Source organism: Ustilaginoidea virens, chromosome 2, assembly GCF_000687475.1.
Source record: "Ustilaginoidea virens chromosome 2, complete sequence".
In the NCBI taxonomy this organism is placed as follows: domain Eukaryota; kingdom Fungi; phylum Ascomycota; class Sordariomycetes; order Hypocreales; family Clavicipitaceae; genus Ustilaginoidea; species Ustilaginoidea virens.
This window is the reverse complement of record NC_057317.1, coordinates 2554607-2575685: the sequence shown is the minus strand read 5'-3', so window position 1 is coordinate 2575685 and position 21079 is coordinate 2554607. Positions and strand designations below refer to the sequence as shown.

Here is a 21079-nt window from a genome sequence, read left to right as displayed (position 1 = left end):
CCGTCTTTTTTTCAAGACTTGGCTCCAACGCCTTGATGACCGCAACCGAGAATGCCCAGTGCAAACGGGGAAGACAGTATTTCTCTCCCCCCTTACTTGGTCGCATTCTACCTTGACCATCCATGAACGGCCGATTTCGCACATAATCATCAAACTTCTGCCTCCTTCTGGTGTATATATATATATATATATATATATATATTTGCACACAAACACACACGCACGCACACATACACACACACACACACACATATATATATATGTCTTGTGTCCTTGAACAGTATAATAATCAAAATTGGTCAAAGATGGAACGAGTCAAACTCGCGTAATGCTTCTCCAACCGACCCGGATAGAGATATTGGGACCGACGAGCTCCGCATTTCATCACAGCACAACCACGTCGATGGATGATGAAGTGACATGCATGTATGAAAAAGCAAGCTGACCGACCGAGTTTCTTGATTCAGCACCAACTACCGAGTGCCCGGCGCTGTTCCCATACGTACGTCCGCCGTAGGTAGCCACGTTGCAATGTCCCCCCAGGTTCTGGATGTGATTCAGGGGGGGTGAAATGTTGCGCCCTGTTCTGGCAAAGGTCTGAGGGCGAAAGTATTGACATGCTGCGCTGCATAGCTCGTTGTGATGGCTCAAGCTTGTAGACACCTGCATGCAATCATTATACGGATTTGTACGGAGTACCGAGTATAGCTGACCTGTTGGTAACGAATAATCTCGGGCCGTGATCCAAGTACACACGCCTGGCGCGCAAAATTGGCTCACTCGACATATTTAATGGCGCCTTACCAGAAATAGTAGGAATTCATACTATGCATAATTTTATGGAAGTATTCCACAATACTATGAACCCTTGTTCACAATATATCGCGCTGGCAGGGGCCGCTTACCTGCTTTGTAAATGGCTAATTTGGCGCATAACGGCAGTCCGCTAGTGCGCTGAATCTTTTGGAGCAGTCTTCTCAAATTGGCGTTCCAAATTGGCGCATAACATTGACAGCATCTGCAGTAATAGCTGCAATAGCTGCAATAGCTATAATAGAGGTTATTGTAGCTTATTACCTAGTAAAGAGTGCGAGCAATATTGCCATAGATACCTACCTACCTCCTACCTTACCTACCTGGTCGCTGGCTGACAGGCGTATTGAACTATCCCCCCCCCCCCCCCCCCCACTTATTTTATAAGTCACCAATTCATATCGCGAGGCGTGCGTAGGTACATGCTTGGATCACGGCCAAGGGGCTCTTGCCGGTCGCAAAGTAACTACCGTTGCAACTGAGTCAAGTCGGGAGTCAAGACTCCACGTTATCTTATCGGTGACTCTTGCCAACTCCCCGGCGCCGGACCCCCAGCCCAAATTTATTTTTTTTTCGCCCTTTTACCCTTGCGTCTCCCAGCACAGTCAAGTGCCGCATTGCGACAGGCTGCTCAGTGCTCACAGTGGTCACAGGTCTCACAGGTCACAGTGGTCACAGTGCATTGACACCATTCGTGTCCCCACACACACCCGCCCATCGATCTTGTCGAGAGTCTCCGACTCCCGTACATCGCTCTTTTTTCACCCTTTCTCCCCGCCTCCTCGTCTTTGGCATTTGCTCAATTGACGTCCTCTGCTATTTAGGTCGCCTGAGGGACGGCGTTGTTGAAGCATCGATTCCTTCCGGGAGGCTTTCGCCATGCTGTCAAGCCTGCCTTCTGCCCTGGGTGGCCGAGCTCCGGTCTTGCTCCGACATGGCCATCGCATCCCTCGAACTTTCTCTTCACCCGCCAGGACGCTCACCACGGCTTCTTCGAGTTCACCCGGCCGTGCTCTACTCCAGACGAAGCTGCAGCAATCTAAAAGACTGGGCACCATTTCCATTGTCAGACCCTATAGCGCCTCAGCTGCTGATTCAGCTCCTAATCCCAAAGCTTACATCAACAGCGGCATTATCAAACCTCAACAAGATGTCCATGTCAAGAAGGTCCTTGTCATCGGCAGTGGCGGCCTTGCCATCGGTCAAGCCGGTGAATTTGACTACTCAGGTTGGTCACCCCTTTGATTTTTCTTTGTGCAAGCGCAAGGGCAAATACCTTTGATATGTTTGGCGTGATATTTGACCACAGCCATTTTCCATCATGCACTGGTTTTTTCCCTTCTTTTTTTTCTTCTTCTTCTACTGACAAACCGTTTGCGCCTGATAGGCTCACAAGCATTGAAGGCTCTAAAAGAGGCTGGAGTAGCCTCCGTACTCATCAACCCAAACATCGCCACAATCCAAACGAACCATACCCTTGCCGACGAAGTATACTATCTGCCCGTCACCCCTGAGTATGTCAGCTACGTCATCGAGAAGGAGAAACCCGATGGAATATTTTTGTCCTTTGGTGGGCAGACTGCTCTGAACTTGGGCGTTCAGATGCAGCGCCTGGGCCTCTTCGAAAAGTACGGCGTCAAGGTTCTCGGTACCAGTGTTAGAACTCTGGAAGTTTCAGAGGACCGAGACCTATTTGCCAAAGCCTTGGAGGAGATCAACATTCCCATCGCCCAGTCCATTGCTGTTGGAACAGTCGACGAGGCTCTGGACGCCGCTGAAAAGGTCGGCTATCCTATTATTGTTCGCGCTGCCTACGCTTTGGGAGGCCTGGGTTCGGGATTCGCCAACAACCCGGAAGAGCTTCGTAACATGGCAGCTCGCTCATTGACTTTGTCCCCTCAGATCCTGGTCGAAAAGTCTCTCAAGGGCTGGAAGGAAGTCGAATACGAGGTGGTGCGAGACGCGAACAACAACTGTATTACCGTGTGCAACATGGAAAACTTTGATCCCCTTGGCATTCACACTGGTGACTCGATTGTCGTTGCCCCTTCTCAGACCTTGAGCGACGAGGAGTACCATATGCTCCGGTCTGCTGCTATCAAGATTGTAAGACATCTTGGTGTTGTCGGAGAATGCAACGTCCAGTACGCCCTGCAGCCTGATGGCCTGGATTACCGGGTCATCGAAGTCAATGCTCGTCTCTCTCGATCCTCTGCCTTGGCATCCAAAGCAACCGGCTACCCTCTGGCCTATACGGCCGCCAAGATTGGTCTGGGTCACAGTCTGCCTGAACTTCCCAACGCCGTTACCAAAACCACCACGGCCAATTTCGAGCCCTCCCTGGACTACATCGTCACAAAGATCCCTCGCTGGGATCTGTCCAAGTTTCAGCACGTCAAGCGCGATATTGGCAGCGCCATGAAGTCAGTTGGTGAGGTCATGGCCATTGGCAGAACTTTTGAAGAGTCGTTCCAGAAAGCCATTCGTCAGGTTGATCCCCGATTCGTGGGCTTCCAAGGCGATCGCTTCGAGGACCTGGACTTTGAGCTGCAAAACCCTACCGACCGCCGATGGCTAGCTGTTGGCCAGGCCATGCTCCACGAGAACTACTCGGTCGAGAAGGTCCATGAGCTGACCAAGATTGACAAGTGGTTCCTGTACAAGCTCCAGAACATTGTTGACTGCACGCGCGAGCTCCAGGCGGTTGGCAGTTTGAAGGCTCTGAAAAAGGACCAGATCCTCAAGGCCAAGAAGATGGGCTTCTCCGATCGACAAATCGCCTTGGCCGTCAACAGCACCGAAGATGAGGTTCGTGCTTACAGATTGAGCTTCAACATCCACCCCTGGGTCAAGAAGATTGATACTCTGGCCGCCGAATTCCCCGCCGATACCAACTACCTGTACACGACCTACAACGGCTCCTCACACGACGTCACCTTTGACGACCATGGCAAGGTGATACTCGGAAGCGGTGTATACCGTATCGGCTCCTCTGTCGAGTTTGATTGGTGTGCTGTCGGTGCCACTCAGGCTCTTCGCGAGATGGGAGAAAAGACCGTCATGATAAACGTAAGTCGAGCTCTCTCTTGACCGCCGCTGATTTGCTTTACGGATTATAGGTGGTGACACATTGCCAATCCGGCAATGTATCGATCAACTTTGTCAGTTTTAGCCAAGCTCTGCTAACCATTTCTCTGCTTCCCCCTCGGGGCCAAAAAAAAAAAATATAACAGTATAATCCCGAGACAATGTCCACTGATAGCGACGTTGTCGACAAACTGTACTTTGAAGAACTCAGCTACGAGCGTGTAATGGACATTTATGATCTGGAAGGTTCGAGTGGCATCGTGGTGTCAGTGGGCGGGCAGTTGCCTCAGAATATCGCGCTGCGCTTACAGGAAGCTGGCGGGGCCAAGGTTCTCGGAACTGACCCGAGAGACATTGACAAGGCCGAAGATCGCCAAAAGTTCTCCGAGATTCTCGACAGCATAGGCGTGGATCAGCCGGCGTGGAAGGAACTCACCTCGGTCCAGGCTGCGGAGCAGTTCGCCGACGAGGTTGGCTATCCAGTGCTCGTCCGTCCCAGCTACGTCCTGTCCGGTGCTGCCATGACGGTCATCCGGAGTCGGGAAGACCTCAAGGAGAAGCTCGAAGCCGCCAGCAGCGTGTCTCCTGACCACCCCGTTGTCATCACCAAGTTCATCGAAGGCGCGCAGGAGATTGATGTGGATGCTGTCGCGTCCAAGGGCGAGCTGGTTGTCCACGCCGTCAGCGAGCACGTGGAGCAGGCGGGTGTTCACTCTGGCGACGCGACCCTGGTTCTGCCGCCCGCCAGCCTGGACGCGGCCGTCATGGAACGCATCAAGGAGATTGCCAAAAAGGTGGCCAAGGCGTGGAACATCACCGGGCCCTTCAACATGCAAATCATCAAGGCCGACGACGCCCAGGCGGGCGAGCCTGCTCTCAAGGTCATCGAGTGCAATCTCCGGGCCTCCCGCTCCTTCCCCTTCATCAGCAAGGTCCTGGGTCTCAACTTCATCGACGTGGCCATGAAGGCGCTCGTTGGCAAGGATGTGCCCCAGCCCACGGACCTCATGGCCGTCAAGCGCGACTACTTGGCCACCAAGGTGCCCCAGTTCTCCTGGACGCGCCTGGCCGGCGCCGACCCTTTTCTCGGCGTCGAAATGGCTTCGACCGGCGAAATGGCTTGTTTCGGCAAGGACCTTGTCGAGGCGTACTGGACGTCGGTCCAGTCCGCCATGAACTTCCGCATGCCCGAGCCCGGCGAGGGTCTCCTGCTGGGCGGCGACGTCACCAAGACTTGGCTGACCCAGGTTGTCGACTACGTCGCTCCGCTGGGCTACAAGCTGTACGCCGCCAGCAACGAGGTGAAGCAGTTCATCGAGTCTACGGCCAAGGGCAACGTCGAGGTCGAGGTCATTGAGTTCCCCAGGGAGGACAAGCGCGCCCTGCGAGAGGTTTTCAAAAGGTACGACATCCGCGGATGCTTCAACCTGGCGGTGGCCCGCGGCAAGACCACCCTCGACGTCGACTACGTCATGCGCCGAAACGCCGTCGATTTCGGCGTCCCTCTCTTTATGGAGCCTCAGGTAACTATGCTTTCCCTTTCCCCCTTTCCCCCCCTCGTCTCTCTCCCACCTGCCCTGCCTGCTCTGCCGCAGTCATGCCAGCGGCTAACAATGGACGATCCCTCTCCGCCTTAGACCGCCATCCTTTTTGCTCAATGCATGAGTGAGAAGCTCCCGCGCAAGGAGGGCATTCCCTCGGAAGTCCGCCGATGGTCCGACTTTATCGGTGGCAAACCGCTGTAGGCTGGGGCTTGACCTGACCCTTTTTTTTTTTTTTTTTTGCCGCACGCATGGAATAGACACCTCACACAACCTTTATCTCGAATTGGAAAAAGAAGAGAAAAAAAAGAAAAAAAACAGGGCATCTATGATTCTTGCTTTGTCAATGGGTAGTAGATATCTGGAGTATGGATTAGCAGCTTTGCAAAAGAGGATCTTTTTTTCTTTTTTATTTTCCCAGACTGCCTATCCCTTGGCGTGCCGTCCGTCTGTCTATCCGTCTATCCGTCTATCCGTCTATCCGTCTGTCCATCCGTCTGTCTGCCCGTCTGCTGTCCGTCTGCTGTCCGTCTGCTGTCCGTCTGCTGTCCGTCTGCTGTCCGTCTGCTGTCCGTCCGTCTCTGCTTGCCGTCTCGTCAACCAGTGGTCCAAGCGGCCTGTTCCGTCCTTTGCATGCTTTGTTTGCTTGCCTTGTTGGACCCGTCTTTGTGGTGCGCTGCGCAGCGCAGAGGGGGACATGACATCCTTTTGCCGGGCGCAAGTCTCCAGTCAGCTTGTCGAAGCTGGCAGCTGGCAGCTGGCAGCTTGCAGGGAGACGCTGGTCAAAAAGCCTCGTCGCGACGTTTGGCAATAAAAAAAAAATAAAAAAAAAACCCCCGTCACATCATGTACCGTATGCATTCATTCGTATAGCCTACCTACCTTCTGAGCGGATTGCCCACCTGATATGACGTCTCGGCCAAGTCCCCATTCCTTCCCGCACTGCCTCTATATTGCACTCGACTCGACCAACAACGCCGTCGCGCGATAACAGCATGCTGCTACACGGCTGCCACGGCTGCCACGACTGCCACGACTGCCACGTTGTCCAGGTCCCGTCCCGTCCCACCATGACTGCCTGTCGCTCCTAGCCCGACCGAGCCTTGAGCTGAGCCCATTCACGCCCTGCGACTCTTTTTTTTTTTTTTTTTTTTTTTTTTTTTTTTTTTTTTTCCTCTTCTTCTGCTTTTGCTTCTTGTTTTTCTTCTTTATTTAATCGGCGTCCGTGGATTGTTCAGCCTGAAGGCAGCAAAACGTTTAGTCAGTGGCTCACCCGACGGCTGCGCTCTCAATTGAGGCGACGACGAGGCAAAAGCAGGGGAGTCCACGCAGATGGCGGCGTCTTCACCATGCCGTGGACGCTTGGGGAGTCGCTCACCGGCCGATTGGAGGATGGCTTGCAGAGTCTGCCAACCCTCTGTTGAACGGAGCTGGAACGAGTCGGCCAGGTCATGTTGGCTCGCGACTCGGCATAGCAAGGCTTCCTCGTCCTGTGTCGAGTGTGAGAATTACCGACTGGTCAAAAAGATGGGACTCGAACCGGAATCGCTCGAGGTGACGGGAAAGTACCGGGGGGGGAAGGGGAATAAAATAAAATAAAATACAACACAACACAACACAAAAAAAAAAGTGGCAAAACATACCTTGGATAGAATCCCCATCTGGTGGACAAAGCAAAGCAGATGAAAGTTGGAAACCTCTTGGCCGTCATCGCCCGTGCGGCCCGAGGATGGCTTGAGAGCTGTGGCAAGAGCGGAATAATCTTGGCTCTCTCCAAAATACTCGCGGTTCTCAATGGGGAACCTCGGCTGGACAAAGACTGGCTTGGGCTCGGCCAAGAACCCATGAGTGAGGGTGACGAAAAGATACTCTACTGGGAAGGAGGGTTTCGCGTTCTCCTGGACGCTGACCCCGTACTCGTTTTTTTTGCGGAAAAAGACCTCGGGGATGTACCGAGTTCGACTCGCCGAGCCGTCATCCTCTTCTTCATCTCGAACCAGCATGACGGTCGGGTCAGCGGACGGCTCCACGATATCGGCCCTCAGCATCTCCACCGCTTCGTTCGACATCTGGTACGACGAGATGCCAATCTCGCCCTCCTCGTTGCCAGTAATGACGCACGTGACGAAATTGGAGCCAAACCGGCCCGTGTCGCTCCACTTGGTGGCCTTGGGGTGCTGGGCTTGGAGTCTTGCGGAAAAGCAGACCTCGAGGGAAGATAAAAAGTACGAGTCGGCATGTCGCTTGCAGATAACGGACCCGTCGCCGCGGCCAGCATCGAGCAAGTCAGTCCAGATGACGCCGACCGGCTCGAGACCGCAGAGACGCGCAACGTGTTCCACCTCCTTCTGATTCTCCCAGGCGTTGAGTGTTATCCCGTCAACCTCGTCTACCTGCGACGGCTCGTATATGGCTTCTACAACAGCCTTGATCCCCAGGGGAACCTCTGTGTACTCCGAGTATCGTCCGTAGAGAAAGCCGATGCGTTGGGCGCCAGTCTTGCGCCATGCGTCGATGAAGTTGTCGATAATGGCTGGCGATGCGAACTCGACGTGATCCACCATACGGAACGGCTGCGGGTTGAGAGTGATGGCGCTTGGTTGACAATTTGTGCACACGCCTTCGGGCCATGGAGCATGTCCCGCGGGACAATCCCGTTTGACTCGATAAAAAGGCTCCACAAGGGGAGGGATGTACGAGCTGCCCAGCTCTGGCTTGTTTGTCGACGAGTTGGTTTTCCGGAGAAGCGAATGAAACGATAGGTACTTAATTCTCTTCTCCGCGAGATAGGCCGGATCGAACGGATCGAGAGGCTGGCAGTAGTCGCACATGCCTTTGGGTCCATGACGACACATTTTATCCCGCCCCCTGGCAATCTTGCCGTCTAGCTTGTCTAATCGATCATCGAGCGCAGATTGTCGGACCGTTTCCCAAGGCTTGGAAATTCTCTTGGGGGATGGATTGATGGGCACGTCTTCGAGGGGCAGCACGGGTTTGCCGTTGAGTCTCGCCGAGGTCGGCAGCGACGAGGGCTCGCCATTTGTGGCGCCGTTGGTTGCGCTTCCAGCATGCTTGTAGTCGATGAAAATCAAGTCGCCATGTCTGCCTAGAGTTAGAGCCGCCGGTCTCCTTGACGAACCCGGAAGCTCGTAGTGCCAGGCCAAAGAGGGTGCAGCGGGAAAGGCCTGCTGGAAAGGCCTGCTTGGATGCTCACCTTAGCCCGATTTGCCCAACCTTGAACTTTGCAATGTCGGCCAAGACCTTTGCGTCACCTCCATTCGGCGCATTGGATAGCGTGACGGTTGAGGGATCGACGGAGCTGGGAAGTTGCGGCAACAACTGCAGTTCCTCTAGTTAGGATGCTGCTCTTCCTGAGCGATGATGAAGAGACGAGGTTGTCATCTCACCTGGCGCCCCAGCTCACCAAACGTCATTGATTGCTCGACCGTCAATCTGACCATGCCATCCGGCCCACGAAGTCGGAGCAACATGACGAGCGCTGCCGTTCGGAATGGGAGTTGCAGGGACTGTCGGGGAAGACCGACCTAGACCTAGCAAACGAAAATCTTAGGGAGCAGGGAGCGTGTGTATGCACGGGGAGAGATGCTGGATGGTTAGCGGCAAGCTCGAGAATCCCAAGATTGTACGAGCTGGCTCTGGCTAGGGCACCGTGGAAGCTGGTCGATGATGGGGGGAGGAGTGGGACGGGACGACGGAAGCTCCGTGCATCACGTCACTGACGAGTCTTTGTCTGCCTGTTGGACCTGAACTGAAACCCGGGGAAATAACGGCCCGGGTGGTTTTTTATTTATTTTTTTTTTTGTATTTTTTATTTTTGGCTCTCGCACCTTTGCGCTTGGCAACAAACTTGCGAGTGGGTCGGTCGGTATCGGCTGCCATCTGGCCAGAACAATCATCAGGCCTGTACAAAAGTACCCGGCATCCGCATCCGCATTCGCATCCGCATCCGCATCCGCATCCGCATCAAGCACCCCTTCACGCTCTCCTCTGCCGCGACGACGACCACCCAGTGTGTTTGCGTGCTTTGTTTCGCTTCTTGCCCGTTGCTCGAACCGTCGCAACCCCACGTCGTCCGTCTGTACCCAACGCCCGAAATGTTCAACGTTGACTGGAAGGGTCTTGCCCTTCCATTTGCGTACTTGCTAGTGCTCGGCGGAGCACTAATGACCTTTTCCACCATCTATCGCAAGAGAAAGGCCGGTACGTTGTTGTTTTTTCTTGAAACGGGGTACTCTGTACTCTTTGGCGGCCACTGTTCAGACGCGGCCGTGATGCCCATGAATGCGGCATGAAAACAAGTCCAGAGGCCCCCAGCTGCTAACCAGTCCACGTTTCAACAGCCGAAAGCGCCAACCTGGCTCCGTGGTTCGGTCCCAACCTCCAGCGTAATGTGTACCTCTCTCTCCTGCATCTGGACTCAGATGACGGCAAGGAAAAGTCGCCAAAGGTTCCCGAGAGCGTCCTCAAGGCCGCGCTGCTGCGACGCGCTGTTGAAGACATTGATCGCTTGATCCAGATCAAGTCGGCCAAGCAGGCGTGCAGCTCGCTTCTTCTCAGAGGGAGCGTCGGCGATGATTTATGGCAGAGATTCCAGCGGGCTGAAAAGGAGATGGAGGAGGAATTGCGCGACGTCGTCACAGAGGTACGCATGCCGATTTTTTCACCCCCGCGCCCATCCTCCGCAGACCTGAGAAAGTCGAGCTTTCATGCATCACGGGGCGTATGTTAATTACCCTGCTGCTGCTGCTTCAAGGCCAATGCTCTCGCACCGAACTGGGGCCCGACCATATTCCAATCCGCGCACGAGATTGCCGCCAACACCAGACTCCGCGAGCGCCTCAATGAGATTGAAGCACAAAAGGAGGCCGAGAAGCAGTGGTGGGAAAAGAGAAGGGGCCAGATCTCGTCCGACTTTATGAAGGAACTCAATGACTCGACAAAGGAAGGGGCTGCCGAGGAAGATGCCGTAATAGTGGACACTCCTGCCAAAGGGAAGAAGAGCAAGAAGTGAGCGAGATTGATTGTCTTTGATGCAGCAATGAGCATTTGTCCATCCGAATTCCGGGTGCATCCCGACAAGAACACGGGAAAGAAGGCGCGGTTGCCAGCATTTTCCCGTCCTGGCTTGTCGGGGCTCTCGGCCTGTACAGATCCAAACATAAGATGGAAGGGGAAAATGTCGGAAAATGTGAGAAATATCGGTCCATAAACAGTCGTGGCGACAGAGTTGCCCACGTGTACTGCATCTGCTTATTTCAAAGCAATGGCGTTACCGCAGGGTATATGAATGACAATCAAGATTTTGATGACACTGAAACGCACAACAACATTCATAACCAAAACGGGAGTGCTTCTTGCCTTTTGTGCAACTTTCAAGAGACGACGAGCAAGGGAGGGAATGTCCCGACACGAGGTATTGCCAGAAAAATGTCTGTTTGCTTGCGCAAAGTGTATTCCTGTAAATGTAAACGCCGATGCTATGACCTTTAAAAAAGGAATGAAATCCTCCCTCCTGACATGAAGCCTCCTGCCACACATGATTTGGAGAATAACAGAAAATATGATGGAATGAAAGAAGAAGAAAAAAAGAGAAAAAAAAAAAAGGCCAGCCGCTGATGCTGGGCCTACTATATGCAAAAGTCATCAGGATATATACATGTGTATATGAAAAAGAAAAAGAAAAATAAGCAAAAAGAGAGAAAAGCAAAAGCACACCACCAAGCCGTGATCAAGCATACCAAAACAAAGACCACTTGGGCAAATGCGGCCAAAGGTGCTGGTAATAAGCAAGCGGCATTGCTGCCAAAATGTTTCTTAGATGCCGCGAATAGATGACCCCGACGTTGCTGCTTTCCATCATCAGGTCGTTTGAACCCTCCCCCCCCCCCTCCCTCTTCCGAGCCTCCCCCTACACACCCCTTTCACCAGGGATGCAGCTTTTTCCTCAGCATGTCTTCTTGCTGCGCGACCATGCTGGCCAGTCTCGCCTCGGCAGCTATTTCGTCCTCAGACTTGAGCCACGACGGAGACTCGCACCCCCTCAGGCCAATGAACTTGCCCATCCTACGACGCTTCTCCTCCAGAGACACGTCGGACCGCCAGACGACAGGGCAAGGGTACTGTGAGGTCCAGGGCGACAGGGCCTTTTGGTGGTAGAAGTGGGCCAGGCCCTCGAGCTGCGTGTCGGTCAATAGCCAAAACTGGAGGACGGTGCGCGGGAAGTCGGGGTGCACTGCGCCCGTGGTGAGCTGGACAAGAGGGGATAGCGGAAGCGCCATCTGGTGCAGCTTGAATGCCAGGTCTGGGTTGCGTTTGATGCGGCGCTGGATGAAGGTGTCGCGCTGGGGTTGTTGCGCAGGGAACATTTCGCGGTGCATCATGGCGTCTTGAGAGGGGTGAAGCCGAAGAAAGTAGAAGAAGAATATGAACAAGAAGAAGAATCTCGACTCGCAAGACGCTGCAAAGACGGGGCAGTTCGCCAAAGCCTTGGGTTTGGATTTCTTCTAAAGTTGGATCGGATGGCCGAGTTGCAGGGCCGCTATGTATAAGAGCTTTGTTTGGGGGAGGGGGGGGGGGGGGGGAAGGACACGAATCAAGCGTCAGTCTTGGTAGTCTTTCCGCGTTCCAGCAACGAGCAGGTCAGGACAATAAGTGGTCACTGGTGGAACGTTGGAATCTGCTTGTCCACGTGGGATGACCGGCTGTGGAGGAAGCAGAGCAGGTCTGTCGTCGGGCACGGAGTCCTGCAAGTGACGGATTGACGGCTTTGTAATGGTTGCCCTGCCGTTGCCGTTGCCGTTGCCGGATTCGGGTGGGTGGTTATGCAGCGCCACCTTGATGGCACGTTTTCACCTCTTTCAACAAGTCGTCAATGGAAGAGGAGTTGTCGCGGCGGACGCTGCCTTCAGCTGCCAAGGGAAGGAGTTTGACGTTGATGCAAAAAAAGGAAGGCGTCGAACCACGCTGGCCTCTCTCTCTCTCTCTCTCTCTCCCTGTGTGTGTGTGTGTGTGTGTGTGTGTGTGTGTGTGTGTGTGTCGGTTTTGGCGGTTTTCTTTTCTTTTCTCTCTTTTTTCCCCGACCAGTACCTAAACTGGGAAACAGTCAAAATGTATCGCCAGGTGGGAGGAGGGATGAGTAGCAGGAAATGGAGGAGAGCTAAAGCCAACAAGTGTTGATGAAGCGCTTCTCGCACCTTTGCGTGCATGATGAAGGCTTCCCGGCCTCTTGTATAATTTTTTTTTTGGCCTCGGGTTCTTTGGTTCTTGTCGCTGACCATGCGACACAGCCTAATCAAATCGTCGGTCCTTGATCTGAGCTAACTACCTGTTATTTCTCCATCTTGAACGAACCAAAACACGCAAAAACACCCCCCCTTCCCACCTTCCCCCTTCCCCTATGGCCTCAAAGGGCGGGGGGTGGCGGGTTCGTTTTCTTCCCGGACCCGGTCGTTGTAACTTGTGTCGTAGGCTCGTTACGGAGTAACTTGACAAGATGCGTCAGGGGTTCGTAAAAGCGTCTGCAGGAAGGCTGGGATCAGACTCATCAGAGAGCTCGTCTGCTGTAGATTTCGTTAGCCCGGCCCTTTCAGTGGGCCTCCAGCGCCAATCGAAGGGTCCGTTGCGGAGTCCCTGCTACTACCAGGCTAATAATGGATATGTCTGGAGGCTGTCTTTGTCGTCTTGGTTGCTGGGGTGGCGGATGCGCCAGGTCAAACCCATCATTAACCCCCGTCCGAGTTGATCCATGATCCATGATCCGAACCCTCAAACCATCCAACCCACGCGGGTGGCTGGCGAATCGTAGGGCCCCTGATTCCCTGGCAGCGTCATCCGTTGAAACTTGACACCTAGTTATTTCCCCTGCAGCCAGGGTCAGCAACAAGCAAGCAGCAAGGGAAGGTACGGAGTATTGTTAGATGCTTGACTTGGGAATCCAGGTCTGCATTGCAGACTCCAAAGCAAAGTGAATATTGGAAGGCCAGAGAAGGGAGCAACATTTTCAACATTTTGAGAAATTAGGGGAACAGTAAAGAAAGCGACTAAGGAAGCAAGAAGCGTCCGTCAACTTTCCTGGCCCTCTATGCGACGGACGCAGTTTCAAGTGAGACATAAGCCCGACATGGGGATCGGTCAGCGTGCGTGTTAGTTCCTAACTTGGTCAATGGTCCTCTGGCCAAGGGCAGGACGCTCTCCTTCATCATGACACTCGAAGTTATCAATGCTTGCAACATGTCTCTCTTGCGAGACCTTGAAACGGAAAGGATGGGGCCCCGTTCTGACAAGAGGGCGAGTACGGGGCACCAAGTAAATTATTTGATGGGTCGTGACGGAGATCATGAAATGCCTGCTAGATCCGAGAACAACATGCTTGCCAAGTCAACGCAGCCTCAAGAGGGAAGAAAGGGGGAAGGGAAAAGGGGGGGAATAAAAAAAAATGAATTGAAAAAAAAAAAAAAAAAAAAAAGGCCTCTTCTGGAGGCTGCGGTCGAGTCGAAAGTCGAGAACCAGCTTTCTGGCAGGGCTGGGAAACATGCAGAATGTCGTTTTGCTTGCCATGTATGATGGCATTCTGCCAAGAGAGAGCAGGCGCCACCCACCCCCTCCCCCCTCCTCCCCAGCAGCAAATGACACGAGGGGTCCATTCCGAAAGCAGAAGCCAGCACAGCATCATGGTGATGGGCTTGAGCAGTGCCAAGGCTGCCCCTAGGTCTAGGTACCTACCTACATGTACATAAGGTACCTACCTTAGGTACCTACCTACCTACCTACCTACCTTCGCGCGCCTACCTTCAACTAACCTACCCTAGCCTAGACGCGCAAGGAGTTCTGTCATGTACGGCGTTATATCCGTTCTGTGTTCTGTCCGTTGCGGTACTCGGCAAAACAGCAGAGGCACAGACACAGGTTACCATCTCAACCTGGCTTCTGTCTTTCTCTCTTACTCTCCTTCTCTCCTTCTCTCTTTCTCTCCTTCTCCTTCGTTGGGTTCTCCCGCTGGGTGAGACAGGGGAAAGCAAAGCGCTCCAGCCGGACATTCAAACCACCCCGCTCCCGTAGATTGGGGTCGCCTACAAACTTTATTTCATCGAGAAGGCGGGTGAGGATGCGAGGTGATGCTGGGGGTCGCTCGTGTCCTCTCCGGGGGGGCAGAAGGCGGGGGCGAGAGCCAGAATCCCACCGCGGCAAGCACGCACTTGGCAGACGAGCATGTTTCACCCGAGTTGGTTGCGAGCAGAAACCAACCCCAGTGAATGGGAATGGAATGTCATGAAATGGAAATGCCAACGTCAAAGGGCGCCAGGAAATGGGTCGGGCCAATGCGCCAAGCAGGTGACGAGTCAACCCGCTGCGCGTGGTGCAAGTGCGTGGTGCAAGTGCGTGGTGCAAGCGTCCAGTCTCGTGGAAGGAATTGGTGCCGCGCCATCCCGTCTCATTTCCAGCATGCACGGGAGCGCAGAAGTACCAGACATCAGGTGCCTACGGAGTACATCTAAGGTAGGAGGTAGGTAGGTACCTACCTACCTACCGTAGGTATCTCGTACCAGATCTACCGTGTAGTGCGTGCAGTAGTGCTACGTGCCACAGACTCACCTGCGTCGAAACAGCCGGTTTCAACGTCATCCACGGCTTTGCTTCCCCAGTGTTCCGCTGCATTAGGTACCAGACCTATTTGGTATGGCCCATTGCATCGCCGACAATCCCTGGCTGTCCCCGGCTTTGCCCATCAGGCCAGCAGGGGGAGAGAGGGGAGGGGAGGGGGAGGTCGCGCCGCTGCTTTCTCCGGTCCTCTCTCATACTGGGCAGGGCAGAGTGCAGCAAGACTCCAGACGACTTTGGACATGGAAATAAATGAAGCCGTCGTCTGCCACAGACTATATAGCCCAGCTGAAAAAAAAAAAAAAACCAAAGAAAGTAGAATTAAAATTAAAGGAAAAAAAAAACGAATAGGAAGAGGAAGAGGAAGAGGAAGAAGAAGAAGAAGGAGAAGAAAGCCAAGAGGTTTGAGCAAGCAAGTCCTCCGAGACATGTGGTCCACCAAGTCAAGTCCAAGCTTGTGTGTGTGTGTGTGTGTATGCGTGTGTGTTGCGGAGGGTCTTGCCTTTCCATCCTTTTGCATCCCGCTGTCTGTCCTGTCCTGCATCACATCATGATGGCCACGCAATCAATAATCACCCGTGCCAGAGTCATCGTCGTCATGCCTGTTTCGTCTCGTCTTTGCTGAGTCGGCTCGCAAGCAGAGACGACGAACCCCACCACCCACCCCCCCCCCCCCCCCCTTCTTCCTTCCCTCCTGCTCTCTCCTTCTCTTCTCCTGTGCCTCCTCCCCCCTCCTCCGTCCTGGCCTGGAAATGCGGTAATTGAATAAGGTACATGTACCTATAGTACTCCGTACGGACAAGACGCCTACCTCCTTTACCTTGTGTACCGCAATTACCCCAGCCGCCCCAACACATCCATGAACTCCGCACATATGTCAATCAAGTGTTGCTCCAACAGAAGGAGGAAGCAAGGACCGAGGCTGGCCCTGCCTGCACAGAACAGAAGAGCAAAGTGGGTCCGTTGATCCTCAATGTCTCAGCTCTCTCACCCCAGGGCAGGGCCCAACGCACTCCGCATTATCCGCGCCGCCGAGCACAAAGTCTCTCCCCCCCCCCCAGTTCACGTTCCATCCATCATCCATGTATGTGCGCACTAACTCACTCAGTGCTCTGTACTCCGTACTCGCAATCAAACTTGCGCTTCGCCACGGAGTTGGTCAGTTCTGTTTTTAGCAATCTGTCTCAGGCATTTTTGTCTCCCATCATCAGCCGATCAGCCGGTTCGCGCGGGCAGCCTCTCGCATGCTAGAGCAGAAAGAGACGAGACGAACAGGCCGACTCGCTAGTCTGCAATCTGCAAAAGATGTCCAATGGCACATGTAGTCGGCCGTAATCTCCGATGTCTGTTCCTCTGTCCACACCGACAATCTGCTAACTAACCATTGATTTTCACGACGAGCCCGAATAGAACCCAGCTTTGTCCACCCCCATATTTGCTTCTGAGCCCATGAGAAACAAACTGAAACTAGTCCTAAGCGCCCTTTTGCCATGTCTCCATACCTGCATTGCCGACAACGTAATAATTAATAGCAATAATAATAACAACAATAACAACAACAACAACAACAACAATAATGGCTCGAGTTGTATCACACACGTCCATCAAGATTCTTGAACCTCAATCACGGCGTCTTCTCCCACCCACATTTCTCTCCCACACTGTCATGTGTCCTGTTGGCCAGAAACCCAGCTCTTCTGCACGTCTTTCCAATTTGCGTCATCAAGCCGACGCCTAGAGCCACTTGATCTTGGCTATGTGATCAATCTTCTTCTTGCTGGCCTTGACAAATCCCAAAGCCCTCATTTCGGCAAGACCACGATAGAACAGGACCAATGTCCTGCGCTCGTCTTCCCCCCCCTGGCTCACCAGCGCGCGGAAAGCTGTCCATAAATCCGCAACGTTGACCAGATTTCCAGCCTCTAGGTACAGTTGATAAAGAAGAGACGTAGGGGGTACTTTCGCTTCGAGTCCGTCGTGGTCTGATTCGCAGCATCTGCATCCTAGGTAGTCTTGCGGGCGACCGAGACTTCTTTCAAACACCATCCTCGGTCGAGGGATAAACACGTCACGGGAAGGAGACTTGGTTTCGTAGAGCCAGCATTCCGAAAACAGTATCGAGTTCGGATTAGTATCCAGATAGTGCCTGCAGAGTAGCAAAGTGGTCTTGTCCACGAGCTCAGTTAGTCGGTTGTCCTCGTCTCGAAGAGCTGCTGTGTCTTGGCTGAGCTGGACTTTTTGGGCAACGACGGTGGTGCGCATGACCTTGCTATGACCGCTGTATTTGCTCCTCAAAACAGTGCCAGCATCCTTGGCCCGTACCTTGAGATGCTCGAGCTCTTGCATGACGGATTCGAGCGATGCGCGTAGCTGCGCATCTCGCTCATCAGCAGACGGCAGCAATCCAAGTGACCTGTCCCCTTCACCAAGCACTGAAACGATCCGGGCAAGAAGCCCCGACAACTCGTCAGGGTCCATGCGGCGAATGCTCTGAGCCAAGCCCGGGTCATCCGAAGACAGCTGAGCTCTGACCAAACCATCCACGTAGGCTCTGGAAAAGGAGCTCCTCTGGACGCCGGCAGCTTGCGAAATCAGCAGAGACCGAAGGAACTGGGCTGCCCACGATTGCCGGTTGCCATGGCCTGCCCTGATTCGATTGAGAAGATGTTTGTTATCCTCAATCAATAATCGTGCATCCTCCAAGGAAGCCACGGTGCCCTTTTGCACTTCTCGTTCCACAGCTTGCCGAAAGCTGGGCAGGTTCCGGACCGCTTCAAAATGCTCTTGCTGGAGACTTTCGCTAGGGGGTTCTGAACAACACAACAAAACACTGAGTGGGTTCGCATAAAAGTGGCACATATAAGCATACTACAGCCGCGCGGTTAGTGTCCTGAATGACAAGGCAATGCGCCAGCTTCATGGCCAGGAGCAAAGGTACCTTCAATGAGCTTATGAAGGACTGGATGCCAGCAACTTGTTCGTGTTGCCGATCCAACATGCTTCGAAGGAGAGGGGCACCTAGGCGTAGTGGTACATCGACCGCCGCAACGGTGCCCTTGAAGATAGTCTCCAGAATGCTAGCTGTCTGGGCTGCATCGAATTGCCCTCCATACATGACGCGGCAGGTCGATTTTAATAAGCGAGTTTGTAGTAATTCCACCGATGTAGCAATGCCGAACAATAGCGTAAATGGTATGCGGGGCCGCCAGGAGCTGCGTACTTGATTCAGTTTCTGCTTGCTCCGAAACGGTCTGCCATTGATTCTTACTGGAGCAAAGCAATCAGGTCGGAAAGAAGACTGCTATCAAAGCCCTCACTATCTTGAAATGCCACAAAAACATGCTCACACTGGAGGGGTTTTAGGAATACCTCCAAAGCCTCAAGATCATAGTCAAGGTAACGAAATCCCTGGAATAAGCAATCCATCTCTTAGCATGTAGTCTCTTAACGTCTGTAGTATTGGCAAAACTTTGGAGTCTTATGAGATAAGCCAGCTGCCCCTCATGGGGGTTGGAGGTCACGGAGGTCACAGAGGTCACAACTACTTACGTCTTTCGTCGCATCCGACAGCAAGTCATCATCCTCAACGCCCTGCACCGTGGCCATGGCACCCTGAATCGTACGTTTTAAGGCAGCTTTGAGAGTCACCGTCTCGGATGATTTCAGTCTCACAAACCTGCTCGTGAACTTGTTTCGCAACGAATCAGATAGTTGTTCGAACAAGAGATCTTGCGATGCTATATTCGGCCCCGTTACAATAAACCCTGAAGGGATTTGATCGATGCTGCATGAGTTGCTCCAAGCCAGCGGTCATTAGTCTCGTTCTGGGGACGCTCTGCCTTTCGAAGTTCGAAGGGGGGGGATGGAAGGGAAGATTAAGTGACGAAGAAACAGAATACAGGAATCAAACCTGGGACAAGAGTTCACCTGTCTTTAGTGGCGTCGGCCACGAACTCGGCCACTTCATTCAAAGTAGTCGAGTTGGACTCTCGCAAAATACTCTACCAATCTCACCGTCTTTAGCACGGACTGCGGCTGTAAACAGTGAAAATTGCAAAAGCGTACCTGGAGTCGCCCGTCAATCATCTTCCAAGATTCATGGAACTTTTGCTCCCGAAATCTTGCAAATTCGGGCTTCTCTGCGCCATTGAGTAGGGGCACGAACAACGGCGCATCACCGACTGTCCTGCTTCTCTCCACGATGTCGCCCCCGGTTACCCGGCGCTTCTTGGATGGCCGTGGATCGCTGAAATGACCCTCATCCTGTTGCGGATCGAATATATACGCTGCCTGTTTGAGTGGGCATGTTGGCGTCAGCTAGCTCTGCTCTGGGGATTCGTTTGTTTGGTCTCATGGCCAAGTACCTGATGATCTTCCTGGGAAAAAGTATCCCTCGATGCCTCATTTTGCTCCATTATTCAGGAAGCCTTGGATCTGGAGGGTATAAGCGAGTTGTTACGCCGCACTCATCCCCCCATGCTGCGAACGTAGCTGGCGAGGGAGACGCGAAATGAGGTCCAAACGCGTCAGGTCACGGTGCATATTCTCGTGACACTGTGTCCGACGAAGGCGCAGCTTTACGGCGGTGACCTAGGATATGATTTACTAAGTCTGATTGGCTAGCTTGGAAAGTATTGCCCCACTAAGCTGCGATGGATGACTGCTGCGACAGATATGATACCCGCTGTTGCATGTATTGTCTTGTAGCTAGTATCTATTGCAGTAGGCATCTTTTACATGAAGTATTCTCCTACCGCAGCCAGCAGCTAGAATCTATTGCAATAGGCATCTATTGTATGAAGTAGTTATTTCCTGTAGCTAGCATCATCTATCGCAGCTTAGTGGGGCATACTGTTTAAATTAGCTGGTCAGAATCAGCAAATCCCATAATCGAAAAGGAGTATCCAACATACGACCCACACTGTGCATATTTCCAACAACAACAACATCGTGTCCGACGATGGCGCAGCTTCCCAGCTACACAGCCATCCGATTCCAGACACGCAGAGTGCCGCCGCACATTTTCCATCAATACTTGAAATTCTCAGCTGTGACAATTACTCCCAGCCTCTCGCAAAAACTGCCTAGAACAGTACGCGTGGCCCTGGGTTCATCCCAATGTCACCAGCCAGCCTACTCTAGTTTCCCACCTCGCAGACCAGCCTTGACAGACCAGCACGCGGCTGTCCGTCGAGTCGGCAACGGCTCCAAGAATCATGACGCAACACCACCACGCCGTGCAGTGCTAGCCCTTCGTCATGCGTTGCCAGAGGGCGTCCCGGAACTTGTCCCATCGTGAATTTCATAAGGCTACTGTAGATCAAGACACCCGCAATTCTTCTTTGTGGCCAGAGATCAAGGAAATGGTATCCTTTTACTCCGACTACCCCCAGTCATGGAAACAACATGTTCGTCAGTCCCGCTACTCCCACCGAAATCAACCAACGACACCCTCCCAGTCTCTCTTTTTATACTACCGGTTTTCCTTGATGTTGCATGTTATACCCTTCCTCCTGTTTTCCCCCTCATCATCTACTTGTTTCACGCAGGGGGTGACGACGGGAATCCCCCATCCCGGGTCCTATCGGGATTTTGGTGCGCGAAGATGTATTGCTGCGAGGCTTTTGCCTCCCAAGGGCCGCCATCCCTGCGCTCATCACTAGAACACGGCGCCACCATCAGCGAAAGAAATTCATTGCACACCAAGCACCCGCTTTCCGCCCTGACCGAGTTGGAGTTGCGAAAATGTGACAAAGTTTGTCACCCTTGCGCCCCAAGGAAGAAATCGACTGCAGCAACAAGTAGAAACTAGAAACAAGGACAGCGCAAAAATATGAACAACCCAAAAAGTCACCTCTGTCGGCACAAGGACAACTAGTCGACAGAGCTGCAAAAAAAAAAAAAAAAAAAAAAAAAAAAAAAAAAAAAAAGAACCCTCAGATAGCCTCGTTTTCGAAGGAGGTGGACGGCAGTATGGTGCAACTGAACCGCTATTCCCACATATCGTGGTAGTCTTGTGG

The 21079-nt window shown here is 53.0% G+C and overlaps 5 protein-coding genes across 5 annotated transcripts; 2 read left to right on the top strand and 3 right to left on the bottom strand.

The window, feature by feature from the left end:
• Positions 1 to 1692: 1692 nt before the first annotated feature.
• On the top strand, positions 1693 to 5645 carry UV8b_02450 (uncharacterized protein; the record flags this gene model as incomplete). Its single annotated transcript, XM_043139948.1, has 4 exons — positions 1693 to 2041; positions 2201 to 3882; positions 4047 to 5423; positions 5538 to 5645. 4 exons carry the CDS (start codon positions 1693 to 1695, stop codon positions 5643 to 5645), a joined length of 3516 nt encoding a protein of 1171 aa, XP_042995882.1.
• A 1004-nt stretch (positions 5646 to 6649) lies between these two features.
• Positions 6650 to 8932, bottom strand: UV8b_02449 (uncharacterized protein; the record flags this gene model as incomplete). The annotated part of the gene is made up of 4 exons (XM_043139947.1): positions 6650 to 6931; positions 7085 to 8543; positions 8656 to 8780; positions 8849 to 8932. The coding sequence occupies 4 exons, from the start codon at positions 8930 to 8932 to the stop codon at positions 6650 to 6652; spliced, it is 1950 nt and encodes a 649-aa protein (XP_042995881.1).
• A 624-nt stretch (positions 8933 to 9556) lies between these two features.
• Positions 9557 to 10473, top strand: UV8b_02448 (uncharacterized protein; the record flags this gene model as incomplete). Its single annotated transcript, XM_043139946.1, has 3 exons — positions 9557 to 9662; positions 9803 to 10104; positions 10216 to 10473. 3 exons carry the CDS (start codon positions 9557 to 9559, stop codon positions 10471 to 10473), a joined length of 666 nt encoding a protein of 221 aa, XP_042995880.1.
• Positions 10474 to 11383: 910 nt separating this feature from the next.
• On the bottom strand, positions 11384 to 11842 carry UV8b_02447 (uncharacterized protein; the record flags this gene model as incomplete). Its single annotated transcript, XM_043139945.1, has 1 exon — positions 11384 to 11842. One exon carries the CDS (start codon positions 11840 to 11842, stop codon positions 11384 to 11386), a length of 459 nt encoding a protein of 152 aa, XP_042995879.1.
• A 4951-nt stretch (positions 11843 to 16793) lies between these two features.
• On the bottom strand, positions 16794 to 19474 carry UV8b_02446 (uncharacterized protein; the record flags this gene model as incomplete). The annotated part of the gene is made up of 7 exons (XM_043139944.1): positions 16794 to 17927; positions 17998 to 18271; positions 18328 to 18467; positions 18609 to 18843; positions 18987 to 19060; positions 19125 to 19349; positions 19424 to 19474. The coding sequence occupies 7 exons, from the start codon at positions 19472 to 19474 to the stop codon at positions 16794 to 16796; spliced, it is 2133 nt and encodes a 710-aa protein (XP_042995878.1).
• Positions 19475 to 21079: the final 1605 nt, after the last annotated feature.